Source organism: Ursus arctos, unplaced genomic scaffold (assembly GCF_023065955.2).
Source record: "Ursus arctos isolate Adak ecotype North America unplaced genomic scaffold, UrsArc2.0 scaffold_9, whole genome shotgun sequence".
NCBI lineage: Eukaryota > Metazoa > Chordata > Mammalia > Carnivora > Ursidae > Ursus > Ursus arctos.
In genome coordinates this window covers 31,892,520-31,908,522 of record NW_026623111.1, presented here as the reverse complement: position 1 = coordinate 31,908,522, position 16,003 = coordinate 31,892,520, and the positions used below count along the sequence as shown (strand labels likewise).

The window sequence follows — 16,003 nt, the reverse complement described above, 5'->3', positions numbered from 1 at the left end:
GGCCAAGGTTTACATAACTCATAAAAATCTCCTTTTCTTATCTGAACATGTTCCAATCATCTCCCATTTTGAGCAAGCACACCTTCTCCCCATTACCTCCTCTATCACCATAATGATCCCATTGCCTTGCTCTATTATCAGGAGATAATAGGCCTGTACAGCACTAACAGATCATACGAATACAAGAATTAACTGAGTCCTATATGTGAACAAAGTGATGGTGAAATAGTCAAAGAAAAAAGGGAGGATACAAGTTATCCCTGGTGGTCTTAATTAATAAGCAAGAAGAGCAGGATAATGAAGGTTTGTAAAAAAAAAGCCTAAAGTTAATACAAAATTGATATATAAAATCAATTGTATTTCTATGCATTTGCAATGTTCAATCCAAAAATAAAACAATTTCATTTATAATAGCATCAAAAAGAATAAAGTAACTCAGAAACAAATTTAACAAAAGACATGCTTAACACTCAAAACTACAAAGTACTCTTGAAGAAATTAAGACCTAACTAAATTGACATTCATGAACTGGAAGGCAATACTGTTAAGATGCCAATACATCTCAAGTTGGTCTACAGACTCAATACACTCCACATAAAAATTCCAGCTGGCTTTGAGGCACTTGGCTGGCTCAGTCAGAAGAGCATGTGACTCTTGATCCTGGAGTTGTGGCTGTGAGTTCGAGTACCAGGTTAGTTGTAGAGATTATTAAAATAAATAAATAAATAAACTTAAAAAAAATTTCCAGTGAGCTTCTCTACAGAAATTGGCAAGCTGATCCCAAATTCACATGGAACTGCAAAGGGACCAGAAGAAGCAAAACAATCATAGTTGGAAACTCACACTTCCCAATTTCAAAACTTACTACAAAGCTACAATAATCAAGGCAGTGTGGTACTGGTATAATGACAGACATATAGATCAATGGAACAGAACTGACAGTCTAGCAATAAACTTACAGTCAACTCATTTTCGACAAGGGTGCTAAGAAAATTCAGTGGGGCAAGAACAGTCTTTCCAATAAGTGGTTCTGTGACAACTGGATATGACCTTGGACCCCTATCTCATACCATATACATGAATTAACTCAAAATGGATCAAAGATCTAAATGTAAGCACTAAAATTATAAAATTTTAGAAGAAAACATAAAAACAAAAACCAAAAAAATAACAAAATATAGAACATAAAAAACAAAAAAACCTCATGACCTTGGATTAAGCAACAGTTTCTTAAATAGGACACCAAAAGTACAAGCCACCAAAGAGAAAAGATAAATTGTACATCAGCAAAATTAAAACTTCTGTGCTTCAAATGAAAGGCACCATCAAAAAAAAATAAAAAGACAACTCTCAGAATGGGAGAAAATTTTGCAAATCACATGTCTGATAAGTGACATGTATCTAGAATATAAAAAGAACTCCTATAACTCAAGAACAAACATTTTTAAGGGGCATCTGGGTGGCTCAGTCAGTTGAACACCAGACTCTTGATTTAGGCTTGCGTCATGATCTCAAGGTCATGAGATGGAGCCCATGTAGGACTCCCCACTCAGCAGGGAGTTCTTTCCCTCTGCCCCTCCCCTGCTCCCCGCTCACACACATGCATACTCTCTCTCTTTCAAATAAATAAATAAATCCTTAAAAAAAAAAAAAGAATAAAGAAAACATTTTTAATGGGCAAAGAATGCAAATAGACATTTCTTCAAAGAAGATATACAAATGACCAATAAGCACATGAAAAAGTGCTCAACATCACCACTCATCAGGGAAATGCAGATCAAAATAACAATGAGATAACCACGTCTTTATGAACCATTTATTTCCTGTCTCCTGATGCTTTGACATCTGGGTCTTTGTTAACCCTTGGGGAGACAGTACCCCCAACCCTGGGGCTGGCTAATTCCTAGAGAGAGCAAACAACTCATCTGCTACCATACCTTACAGATGTAAACCGATCTCAAGCCCTATTCTCAACCACTTTCTTCATGGGGTTCTCACGCTCAGGGCCACCATCCACATTGCCTAATCACCCACACCAGACAGCAGAAAACCAGGGATAGTTCCTACGCTCCAGAGCCTGCTGCAACTGTTCGAACTAGCCAATCCTAAACCTGCTTGCCCTGCCTTACCCATTCCCCTCTCCACAGAAACCGCAAAAAAGGCTCTTGCCCACATTCCCCTCTGCTCTGTCTCCTGACTGACTCTGGTGCCTCTCCATGTGGCCCTGGGTGGCAAGGCATGCCTCCCGGTTCTAGAGATCTGTTGAGTATAATAAATGTCTTCCTTCATGACATTTCCATGTCTCAGTATCTTACCATACCTGATTAAAACAAATCTCGGCTACCCTTAAGACAACTTCACACCCACTAGGATGGCTATAAGCAAAAAGGCAGATACTAACAAGTGTCAGAAACGATGTGGATAAATTATAATCCTCATACATAGTGGTGGGAACATAAAGTGGTACAGCCACTTTGGCAAAAAAGTTTGGCAGTTTCTCAAATGGAAAAATTTCTGCCCACATATTTAACATATTTACACCTAAACCCCACCATATTACCACCCCACTGCTATTCGATTAAGCCTCATACTCTACTGTAAAGAGCCTATACAAAAAAAGTTACAGAAATTCAAATGCTTGCCATATACAATGACATTGAAGAAAAAAACATAATCAGCTATAAATTCATTATTTTGAGCAAACAGATATCCTAAACCAAATATACTATTGGTGGTTAAATTTCCAATCTAGTTAAAATAATGAGAAATAATCATAAAATTGTATCAACAAACCAATTACAGTTTCATATACAATTATTTACCATTATAGCAAAAATAAATAACTCTATACCTTTTTCTCCTTAGATTTCTGTGTAGTATGAGAAGTGACATTCTCATTTGGGTGAACAAACTCTTGTGCTACAACTGTTTTTACAGGGTCTCCTTCAAGAACACAGTTTAGAAACTGAACTGTGTGTTCTAATGAATAGCTGTAGAAAGTTACAAATATATATAATGTTACTTAAAAAAATAAAAGTTATAGGAAAACAGTAACATAAGCAATCCTTCAAACATTTCAGAAGAATATGAAAAACTGGTTTACTTTGAAGCTTTAAACATTGACATTATATGCTCATTATGCATCTCAAAGACTCAAGAATGACCAGAAGGAAACTATTAAATAATAAGCTCTCAAAAACTAATTTCTGTAAATGAAGACCAAAAGGTAACATATTGACAATGAATTCATTTCCTGATCTTTTATTCCAGGTAGATTATCCACAACAAATCTTACTTTCATCTCATCACCTATACTTCTTAGGTCCCTTGTTGGGTTAACACATGGTCTCAGTTTCCTTCAAACATCAAACACAGACGATGTATCTTTAAACCAACATTTTTATTGTGTCAAATTTCACTTTTTAGTTAAACCATAAGGTTCTAGACAAAGAAATTCTAAGCAGGGATATAGAAAGGAAAAAGTAAACCACCATCTTACCTCTCACCCCTAATTATTCAGGCATATTTTCATGGTGATTTTATATGTAATATCAAATTCTACAAACTGATAAAGACTTGAAACACTCATGATCCAATTTCTAAAGAAACTCATTCCAAAGCAAATTATATATGACTTTATACTGCTATTATTTCAAGGCTATGTATGCTTCTGATCTCTTCCAGTGACTACATAAAGAAGAGCTGACCACAAAGGAGTATGTGTGAAATGTGATAAACAGTGATTGAAAGTACTGTGATATTTTACTGTTCTTCAATTCAGTAGACAACCCTTGATGGAGAACTATTTTGGACTACCACGTCAGCCCTCTGATATTGCTGCCTCAGATATGCTCAACAAAGAGAGGTTCCTAGGGGCCGGAAGCTACCAGCAAATCCCATCCTAAATAGCCCTTAAAATCACAGGCTTGCTTACTCATGGGGCTGGAAGACAGTGTCCACCACTGATGGTGTTAGAGGAGGATGGCCCTGGAAGATGACACCACAGGCATATATATAATCAGTAACTGAACCCACCTACCCTTCTGAAAGGTAAAGGTGAAGCTACTGCTAACTGAAAAAATTATCCAGCTGCTGGCGAACAAACGGAGACAACTGACCACCTACCCTGAAGGGCCTGACTGACCCCATCACTCTGGGCATCCCCAGGAAGGACTCACTCAGTCCCCCTTACCTTGCCTGGGGAACCACAACTCTGAGTTGTTTACCATCAGGCCAGATTCATAAGAGAGAGTTGCCATACACATTGCCACACCCCTAATCTCCATACCCTTGGGAGATTTTAACACATAGCTCTAACAAAACAGCCGGTTAGGTAGCAAAAATAAATAGGGAAATTGTTTATTGGAATAATACCCTTAAAAACTTGATTTAAGTGACATGTTTAGAACTCCACATACTTAGAGAATATTCTTTTTCAAAAGTACTTTCATGTAATATCTGTAAAAACTGATCATGTATAAACCACGAAGAAAATCTTCAATTCTAAAAAGAACTCTTCAGGCCACATTCTTGTACCTCAATACAACAAAACAAAATAAACAATAATCCTAACTCCACCTACCACCAAAGCCATCAAACCATTTAGAAAATTAAACACTCTTAAAAAAAAATATTAAAAACTTTTGGGTAAATGAGAAAATCAACCTGAATTAGAGATTATTTTTTAAATAATGAAAATGAGGGACGCCTGGGTGGTTCAGTCAGTTTAATGACTGTCTTCAGCTCAGGTTATGATCCCAGGGTCCTGGGATCAAGTCCTGCATCAAGCTCCTTGCTCAGTATGGAGCCTGCTTCTCCCTCTGCCTGCCATACCCCTGCTTGTGCTCGCTCTCTCTCTGACAAATAAATAAAATCTTAAAAAAAAAAAGGAAAAAAGAAAAAAATAATGAAATAAAATGAAAATACTACATATCAAAATCAAAATATTATATACACTATACAAAGAAAAATTCATGCCTTTAAATGTATTTACTAAAGACTAAAAGGAAATAAACTAACCAAACAGCTGAAAATACATCAACAAATTTTAAGAGAAAGGAACTATCAAAAACAGAAAAGAATCACCAAAATTAAAAACAAAAGTAAATGACTAGAGAACACAGATCAATAAACCAAGAGCTTATTCTTTAAAAAGGGCCAATCTGATAAAGAGCAAAAATAGAACCCAGAGAAAAAAACATCAGGAAAGGAAAAAGGGATACAACCAAATACAAAATAATGTTTTTAATTATCGAAGAATATTATATATAACTTAACAATAATAAACTTGAAAATTAAGGTAAAACTGATTTTCTAGCAGACAAACTACCAGAAAAGATTCATGAAAAAAGCAATCTGAATAAAGCAATAACCTTAAAAGGATAGTGAAAGATTCTAAAGACCTTCTCTCTGAAAAGGCACAACTCCAGAACTTTCAAGGTACTAATTTACTTAAACTTTCCAGAGTAGAGAGAAAAATGGCAGTCTTTCCAAATTATTTTATTAAGCCTAATGCCAAATAAAACCCTGAAACCAAAATCTGACAAAGGTAGCACAAGAACAGAAAATCACAGACCAAACTCATTTAATTACTGTTGCAAAAATCTTGAAATCAATTCCTACACTGCATTTAAAGAAAAAAAAAAAAAAATGCGCGGTGCCTGGCTGGCACAGTGAGTAGAGCATGTGATTCTTGATTTTGGTGTCGTGAGTTCGAGGCCCACACTGGGTGTAAAGATTACTTAAAATAAATTAATAAATAAACTTTTTTAAAAAAGGAAAAAATGAAAAACAAAAATCTGAAGATAAAGTAGGTTTTATTCTAGAAATCCAGTATTGTGATTAAAATACACTAATAAACTAAAGAAAAAAATCTATTAGATTCTGAAACAATTATAAAAAGCCATCTATTTAAAACATCTCTTGGGGCGCCTGGGTGGCTTAGTCGGTTAAGCATCTGCCGTCAGCTCGGGTCATGATCTTCAGGGTCCTGGAATCAAGTCCTGCACTGGGCTCCCTGCTCAGCGGGGAGTCCGCTTCTCCTTCCACCCCTCCCCCTGCTTGTGCTCGCTCTCTCAAAAATTGATTAATTTTAAAAAAAGAAAACTAAAATTTAAACAACAATGAACTATTTTACCCATTGGGATAGCAAAAATTTTAAAGATTCTTAATATCCAGGGAGGGTTACACTATCAGTACATATAACTAATACAGAAAGCCTCTATAAAAAATAATTGGCATTAGCTGTAAAACTTTTCAATGCGCACACTCTGAACCAGCAACTTCATTTAGGAACTAGCGTACAATAGCATTCATCCATGTGTGCAAAAATGTATGTTCAAGGAGGCTTAGTGCGCAACATGGTTTCCAATTTTTCTCACAGTCAAAAAGCCCATAAAGAGGAGTGTGTTCAAATTATAGTACTTTTGGGGGGAAAACATCTATCTATGGGAACGACAACAGGCAAGGTTTTTTATGTGCCTTTTTTGTTTTTGTAAAAAAAGAAAAGTTGAAAAGACTGAAAGAATACATTTTACATATGGATTTTTATAATAAAGATGGCCATTAGAATCGAAAATAAATAAATACATAAATCCTTAAAAAACACTTTAAGATTACTATGGAATACTCTACGGACTTAAAAAAAAGTGAATTACTAAGAACTGATTAGAAAGATAAATACGAACAAAACTACAAAACAGTATATGAAACAACCTATTTTTGGTGAAATATATATTTATATATAGACACAAAAGCAAACAGATACATGTAAGCACATACACGTCAGTGGACCATGAACCAATTGCCAAGACCTGCTCACTTTCTATATTATGTACATTTCACTTAAACGGTATATTATGCCTGTATGATTTGTTATCAGAAAAGTTAAAATGATATGCTTTCAATGACATCATAATAGAACCTACAGATAATCCTATCACTCACTTGTGGTCCTTGAAAATGTCCACCAGAAAATTTTGGTTAAGGGCTGGAAATATCTTAAAGAGCTGCTTCTCCTTTAGTTTAGTGGCACAATCTTTTTCAAACATAAGTGCCTCCCTTTTCTAAAACAAACAAACAAACAAAAGAGACAAAAATCATCCTTCAGACGGAATTTATAAAACTAATTATGCTGATCCAAAAGCATGGTTATTTTGTTGCAAAAAGATTAGTCATTTAAAAGCAATCACAGACTTTCTTCACTGATTAAAGACTGAAATTAGTAATACAAGTATTCTTGCACTATTTATTTATATCCCATTTTCTGCAAAGTATTTGAAGCTGTTCATTTATATACGTACACAATCACACATATACATATGTGTGCAAATGTATATAAATATATACTCTCACATATACACACCCAGCACATTCAGTCATATTATGTAAAAAAGGTGAAGATATATATAGAGATATATATAGATATAGATATATATTTTTGTATAAAAACAGGATATAAATAAATGAAGAAGTCAGAGTAGAGAAAATAAAAGTAAGAACATAGGATAAAGCTAGCAAGTAAAATTAGTACATTAATGCATGCCATAAAATCCTGTACAATTGCTAAAGGTAGGCCACAAATTCAGTTCTGAGCTTCTTAGTGGCCAAAGCAAAGGGGGAGACAAAGATTCTCAGTGTCCATAAAATAAAAACAAACCAGTTGCTCAGGAGAAGTACAGCTTTTTCTGGTACTGAGACCTGAGAGAAATTTCTCCCATGGGCCCTCATAAAAGGGACACTGTGTGATGCTGTGAACAACGTCCTCAAAAACATATTCTCCTCAATGGGCAGAAACTACAATGTACAAATAAGTTGCAAATTCAGGTTGACAGAAAATCTTAAAATTCACAATTTAAAAAATTTTCACAAACATATTTACTCCAAAATAACTATGAGAACTGTCAGATTATTATTTTTTCACAAGTCATAATTGGATCTATTTAAATTGCCAAACTAACCAACCTTCCTAAAATGTGCTTTTTAAATTCTAACCTAGGATTATGACAAACATTCTTAAAGTTGATTTCGAACTCTAATTTGTTGACACTGTGATGTAAGTACATAATACTTTTGCTTGCTACGAAGCTGCTAACGTTTGAAAAATAACTTCCTAAAAAATTTCAAAGGTGACTCAAAAATATAAAAATTACAATAATCTAGGACAACCCTAGAACAGTTATTGTTTTTGAAGCCTCACATATTTAGGTCATTTATAACACCAAACAACTAAAAAACAAATAAAAGAGGATCCATAATGGGTGACAATCTGACCAGTAACAGGGACTGGTAAAGCTGAGCACATCACACATCACAAGAGTAATGGAAACGAGCCACCTCAAGAATTTAAAATATTTCATGTTTTATTTAAGATACACATTATAATATGAACTTACTAAAAAATTCAGTGATCAGATTTACTAGCACTCTACCAGGTCATAGAGTTTCTAAACTACAAATTCTAAGGTCTCATGACTGAAAACTCATGACCTTAATCGTAATTATTCTACTCACATATTATGCCTAATGTTTATTTTATATTCTTTGCTTAAAAAAATACAAAGTGTATTTCTCCTTTGGAGACAAAGAGTGAAAAGAAAGTATCAAGAAATTCTCTTACTGAGGTTCTACCTAAGGAGAAGTATCCTTGGGACAAATTAAGGTTCTATTACCCAACCCGTAGAAAGATAAGCAAAAATCACTGATAGAAAAATAAAAAACACATTAAGTTGGGAAGTCAAAGATACTCATCTGTCCACTATTATACTGAGAGACTAAAAGGCAGATTAGAACCACAAAGATAAGTTTCAGTAGTAAAAAATGGCATTCCAACAAAAGGTTTCAAACCATTTGGGCAAAAATTCTAAGATTTCCTTATTTTTTTAAGAAAATGCATTTCTCCAATAATTACACATATATTTCAAACAACACTTACATTATAAGACCCTACCAAAGAGATTGTTCCTTAGGTTATGTAAACATGCAAAAAACAGTAGCATATTTCCCATTACTTAACAAGACAAATGGGGAAAATAAATATGAAGGTGGAGGAATCCCATCATTCTTCCTATGCCCCAATTCTATGCATTTCAGCCAAATGTAAAGGTGCTCCTTTGAGTAGTCAAATGAGTACGAGAGAAAGTGAAATGTTTTAAGATCACCATCTAAGAATTATTTCTTTTCTTTGAGAATTGGACTAAATAACCTCTAAGGTCTTTCCCTTTTTAATTTCTGAAATTCTCTAATACTAATTTTCAGAATTCCAAGAAAGGCTAAGAAGAAATACAAAAGAAACCAAATTCATTTATGGCTTCATAAAATTTGATATGGTGAATAAGGAACAAAAATAAAATTCAAAATAAAGTTTCTATTTGAACCTGTTTGATTAAAAAGTTAGAAAAAGAAGAGTACTTAATTTTAAGTTTCTAAATTTTTCTCTAAAAAACTATTTTGTGGCGCCTGGGTGGCTCAATTGGTTAAGCATTCAACTCTTGGTCTCAGCTCAGGTCTTGATCTCAGGGCCATGAGTTCAAGACCCACACTGGGTTCCACGCTGTGCATGGAGCCTACTTTAAAAAAAATTGTTTTGAGGTTGGATAGTTCTTTAATAGCAAGATAGACATTTCTTTTTATTAATTTATGAGTAAAATTATCTTTAAATGAAAAATTTCTTTCATGTTTTTCAAGAATTAAAAAATTATAGAAATAAATGCTAAAAGTCAAAAAAATATGCAGCTCAATCACATGCAAAATTAAATCTAAAATAATGATTTAACACCGACTGGCTTACTGCTATAGAATATCAACTAATCTCCCAGAAGCAAAAAATCCCAGCTTCAAACTTCAAGACAGTTTCAATGTTAACGTTAACTCCAATCAGGTTAAATACAGATTCCAGACTAGGAAATACAGAATCAAATGAAAGTCACAAAGTAAACATACAATCAACCTAGAGTCAGAGATAAAGGCTTAATAGTTATACTAACTCATACCAAATCGTGTTTTTCCTGTAAAGCAATTTCTTCTGACATTATTTCTCTGAGTGATACTTTTTTAGTTTGAGTGTTCCAATGATCCAAAAAGGGTAGCATTTCAGGTGCTGCTAAAGTCTTCAGTAATTTTTTGCCTGTTCTCTGAGATGATTTTTGTTCAGAGTTATCAAGACCAACATGCCCAACCACGGAAGGATCTACAAAAGCAGTATAAATAGTATCAGGCCCTCAACAATAAACACACAAATTAAGCATTACTCATTCCGTTACAACTACCTCAGAAAGACCAAAGAAACATGATTTTTTATTTCTACCTTACAAATATAACTCTGCAGTTTCAAAATATGCCTTTGTATAATTGCAAGCAAGAAATATATATAAATTTAGGAATATTTCAAATGAGCAACGATTTGGGTATTATTGTAAATCAACTCAATGGTTCCCACTCTTTTTTACATCGCACTGACACAGAAACACCGACACATACACTGGTAAACAAACAGAGTTGCAGCCAGGTGGAAGCGACCAGCTAAGAGCAGCTCTGGTTAGCTCTGCTCAGCTACTCCGAGGACTGAAAGGATCAATATTTTGGCAAACCCATAAACCCTCTAGAGGCACACAACAAATATTGAACAAATGATATTCAACATAAGGAAGAACCTGAACATTCTAAGAAGTTCACAGTAACAAGATTTAATGTATAATATTTCAGCATCTCTAAGGGATATCAGCACATTCTGATATACTCCTCTGCTTTCCCAGAGAGTGAAGACAGCAGATACTGCCACCCACATAACTAACTCTGATACCCTGTCGTACCTCTAGCTCTCAAATAGCTTTAGTTCTTGAAGCTGCAACTAAAGCATACCCAAAGAAACTTCCACCTGGAGTCCTGGTATGGAGTGGACAAAAGAGGCATCTGAAGGAAACATGCACAATAGGAGGCCCCTGTTAACAGCTCTGCTACCCTGCACTAATCGTTGAGGACAACGCTACCTAAAAAGTCTTCTAGAATCAAATATTTCAATTTGGCAGATGTTCCAAAAGCAGGACTTTTGTGCTCTAAAAAAATTAACATCAATAAAAATTTCAAATAACCAAGTAATAAGTGAATGATGCTCTCTATCAGACACATGAGCATTTTATTGCTCTCAAACCAGAACAGTTTTCTTTCCTTCAGAGCAAAATCTTAAACAGGAAACACCGTGACTCTACGTATTAGAGCACACCTAAGGTGTTCCACTGTACTCATGAAAGTTAATCATAGGCACTTTTTAGTTCTAGTTTTATTTTATGTCAATATTAAATGTTAAATATTTTTAAAGAATTTTTATTTGCAAATCAAAATTCTTGGGTACCATATTTTGTAGAAGTACACTTAATAATGAGTTAACATTCATACACATACACCAAGTTTTAACACCATTACAAGAACACCAGAAGTAAAAAATATGTACTTTACCTTGTATAAACTTGCCACAGGATACCTCTTCTTGTCTTTGTCGCTCCTAAACACAAATGCCAGACAGGGGATTTGCAAAGGAGGGTGCATTAGAAAATAAGATTATATTATTTTTTTCTAGAAATCACTTCTCCTTGTAAAACTATCAATCATTCTTGCTAAATCCAAGTAAAACAATAAAATTAGATAAGATTATGAAGTATGACTATATAAACATATTTTTCCACTTATGGAGCTCTTAAGCTTTTTTTTTAGACTGTTTTTGAAATTTAATCAATCAGCACTGCAAGTCTTTAGAGAGTAAAAAACTATTTATGATTTTTCTCTTAAAAAAAAGTCAACAATTATACTGAGCTCCATTGTTAGTTATATAATTTGGCCAGTCTGGAAATAATCTAAAATACTGGAAAGAGAACAAATATCACTAATCTGGGGGCGCCTGGGTGGCACAGCAGTTAAGCGTCTGCCTTCGGCTCAGGGCGTGATCCCAGCGTTCTGGGATCGAGCCCCACATCAGGCTCTTCCGCTATGAGCCTGCTTCTTCCTCTCCCACTCCCCCTGCTTGTGTTCCCTCTCTCGCTGGCTGTCTCTATCTCTGTCGAATAAATAAATAAAATCTTTAAAATATATATATATATATATATATCACTAATCTGTTTACTGGAAAAATTTCACTCCCTCTCAAAGTCAAAATTCAATAGAATTCTTTCATACAACAGATTTTATTAAGAGCAAAGGTGAACACAAAAGGAGCTCTTCATAAAAAAAAGCCTACCAACCATTATAGATTCTTTCCATTTCTCATGAATCACTTTAGCCAGATTCAGATCTATATGAACCACACAATCCTCAACAGTCAGAGACCCTTGTGAGGGGGAAAAAAGAAAAGAAAATATAATCATTACTCATACATTTTCAGAAAATATACTTAACCACCTTATGTATCATAAAACTAATTTGTATTATTAGTTACTAATCTATATTTCTAGTTCTAAATCTCTCGGAATATTTTTGTTTATGTACTATGTCACTGTTTTCACACTTCTTGGCAGGTGCAATGCTTCATATATTTAAGTTATTCATCTCCATGAGTTTAAATGTATATATTCATTTCCATTAGTCAAGACTTTTCAAGAAGTGTGTCCTAAGAAATTAATCTTGCCTTAAGTATATCTGGAGTAGCACCACAGATTCAAAAATGTTCACCTGTGCAAATAAGAGGTAAATACCACAGAAAACTTTCAATATATGCATGGGATGAACACAAACTCCATATAAATACTATTTCTTTAAATTATGTTTTTTAAAATCCTCTACAAACAAATGTGTCAAAATTAAGGTAGGCAACACAAATTACATTTCAGTTAACATATAACATAATTCTAAAATTAAGACAGAACCCTGAATCTGTATTCTATTCACACAAAGACACACACACAGGTAATCTATTTTTTCTTTACCTGAATCAATACCAACAGGGCCAAATAATTCATTGAGCTGAAAAGCCAGCTCAGGTGGTAATGCCAATTCCAGACAGTCTATGGTCAGAGATTTGGCCATCACTGGCATGGGACTCGACATCTCAGTTTTATCTTCCTCACTAACTCCAGCTGACAAAGTACTCTCAGCCATTAGAATTTTTTCCATTTCCTGTTCATCTTCATTCATAAATTCTTCAGTGTTTAGAAATTTCACATAATCCTTTGGAATATTTTCATTTTTCTTCATTTCAAGAGAGTCAGTAAAATCAACTTCTTCATTTAATTCAAGATTTGAAGTGCTCGAGTGTAAAATATCAGACAAATTCAAAGAAGAATGTATACTGTCTCCGATCTCTGTGACTTCTAGATTCTTCTCCATTTCATTCACATCTTTAGCAATAGTAGCTTTCAGAGTACCAGGGAAAGACTGCTTAATGTTATATAGACCTGGAAGTTGTGCCTGACTACTGGGAAGTACTTCATTAGTATTCTTTAGATCTAGAGTGGCATGAGGAAATAAACCTGTTATTAATCCAGATTTTTCAGTAGTGATAGCTCTTATTTCTGCCTGCTCTGAGTTTCCCTCTTCTGAATCACAGGTGGACAGTATATTAGTGTTACTAACAGCAGTGCCATGGCTAAATTCTGACACAGAAGTATTAGAATGCTCCAAGGTTCCTCTTTGGCTAATAATTTCCTTCAAATTTAATCCCAGAGAAAATGGCCCAATTTGTGCTTCATCATATGATTTTTGGATATTCTCAAATTCAGTATCCTCACATAATTTAGTTTCAGAATCCAACAAAAGGCTTGTGGCCCAAATAATATCTTTGTTACACCTCTCATATAAGTCTTTTAGGGCTTCTAATGAAAAGGATCCAAAGAGTTTACAGAGAATGTTAAGATTTTCAGATTCATCAGCACTGGTAAGCTCACTTTCTTCAACATACGTGCTTTTGTCATACATTACCCTATATGGAATTGTTTCTTGAACATCTAATTTTGTGTTGATATTGAAAGCTTTTGGTTTAAATCCATCTAATCGTCCTGTTAATACTCTCACAGAATCTGAAACACTAATTTTATTCTTTTCTATTTTCCATAAGAGAGCAAAATCCCGTGGTTCAGTCTGGGTATACATGCCTTCTTCTATTCCAGGGACTTTTTTAGATTTTCCTTCTGGAAATTCAGCTAAAGTTTGTGGTCCTACTACTCCAGGAATAGTTGGATCACTATTGGTAAAAGTAAGAGACAATGTGTGCTGTCTATGAATCTTTTTACTTGGACAAGTCTTATTCTCACAGGTCATTTCACTGGGTAGTGTTTCGGAATTTCCTAAAGTGGAACTACCCAGGGTTTTTAGTTCTTCAGGGTTTGTGCCCCAACAATGAGTCTCATGTGCTGTGTAGAAGGGTATTTCATTCATACTACCTCTAGTTCCAAATTCTAGGTTGGGTTCCTTTAAACCATCCTTTGGCATTCTTGATCTGTGCTCTCTCTGAGCTAAGGAATCAGATGAAGGCCAGTCACCCACAATGCTGAAGGACTGTTTTTCAGTACTTTTATACGTATCATATTGAGAGCTATTGAAAGATTCTGAAGCATCATCATACTGTGACTTCTTGTCATCCTCTGTACTTTCATGCGGAGATTCTCGTTGCTGGTTATGATCTATACTCGCAGACAGAGTATTATCTAATCCTCTGCGTGACTGAAGGCGATTATATTTTTTGTCACCTTGTACAGATGAAGCTTTTTCAGTTTTTCGGTTCCTTTTTGTCCTCTGACCAATAGTCTTATCAACTGGCCAGTCACCAACAAAATTTGATAGCTCATGTCTCGGGAACTTTTCCAAAGTTGACTTGCTTTTTGGTTTTCCAAAGGCTTTTTTCTTTACTGTGGCTCTTTCTTCCAATGCTTCACCAGGCGAAGATTTTTCATTATGAAATGGTATAGTATTTGAAAGATCATAGTCTTCTTGATTATTTTCACCGTAGCAAATACTCGGTGACACTCTCTCTACAACACTATCTACATCAGTTTTACCATACTCTCTCTCAGAAGCCAGTTCCGCCTGTTCTTTTTTACTTTTTTCTGTTGCTTGTTCTTTGCTTTCAGAATCAGAAAAATACATGTCTGAAACTTCCTGAATGAAAGCACTCTGAATGGTAGGATTCATAACACTTATTTCATTTCTTCCTTTGTTTAAATCTGCATTAGAGAGATACGTAACATTCTCAGGTAATACAGTTTCTTTGGTCACTTCAAGGTTCTTCTCTTCAGTTAATTCTAGATGCTTCAAAGATGAGGATAAAACATTTTCTTCTTTTTCAGAGGTAATATCTTCATTGTCTCTTGGGCTGTAAGATTTTTTTTAAAGTATTATAAGGAAGTCTCAACGTTGCCATTAACATTATGATTTAAATTAAAGAAGCATTCAACTGAAAAACAAGACACTTAACAGTTATTCTAAAACTTCTACAAATAAACTACATTAAAATTATAAAAGCTCCTCTTGATCTTTCCCTAGTACATTATGAATACATCCCTTTACTGTAACCCCAACACCTAACACAATGCTTGGCATATAGGAAGCACTCAAACTTTTTTCAAATTAAATAGCAAACATGAGATTTTCAGTTAAGGTGTTCACAGCATTAAATATTAAAGTGACGATTCTAAATTTGTTCCCAGAAGAGGACACCACCTCCCTGGTTTCTTTCAGAACTATTTTAGCTTAATATATGTGAAAAGAGGTCTGCCTCTATAACACCTGTCATATGCTACAGGATAATGCTTAAGCTTCATTTACAAAGTCACAAGGAGTCAACATGATTTGCACAACTAAAAGAAATGAGAGAAAGGGAGAAGAGCTGTCATTTGAAATGTCACCTGTTAAATTTTTTAAAACCATCCTCAATGTTAGTTTCAGACTTAGAGCACTTTTGCCTAATCATTACACTTTCAACTTCAGTGCTTTTTCCTTAGTCATAATTTATCAACTCATCTTCCTTCCTTTCTTTCTTTTTAGAAGGGGAAGGAAGGGAGAAGGGAGAGGAAGAGAACACTCA

The 16,003-nt window shown here is 34.6% G+C and overlaps 1 protein-coding gene across 19 annotated transcripts in view; it reads right to left on the bottom strand.

Moving 5' to 3' along the window:
- Positions 1-16,003, bottom strand: part of N4BP2 (NEDD4 binding protein 2) — an 87,050-nt gene that overhangs the window by 19,838 nt on the left and 51,209 nt on the right. For 14 of the 19 annotated variants that reach the window (XR_006410579.3, XM_044387681.3, XM_044387680.3 and 11 more), the window contains 6 exons: positions 12,912-15,292; positions 12,231-12,316; positions 11,452-11,497; positions 9,990-10,186; positions 6,946-7,064; positions 2,852-2,990 (listed from right to left, as the gene is read on the bottom strand). Coding sequence is in view for 18 of the 19 variants with exons in the window: in XM_044387681.3 (XP_044243616.1) it covers positions 2,852-2,990; positions 6,946-7,064; positions 9,990-10,186; positions 11,452-11,497; positions 12,231-12,316; positions 12,912-15,292 (2,968 nt within the window). In the remaining variant the exon portion in view is untranslated. Of the gene's footprint in view, positions 1-2,851; positions 2,991-6,945; positions 7,065-7,459; positions 7,795-9,989; positions 10,187-11,451; positions 11,498-12,230; positions 12,317-12,911; positions 15,293-16,003 lie in introns of those variants that run through there. The other 5 variants (XM_044387683.3, XM_048212045.2, XM_044387687.3 and 2 more) reach the window with 4 other exon arrangements.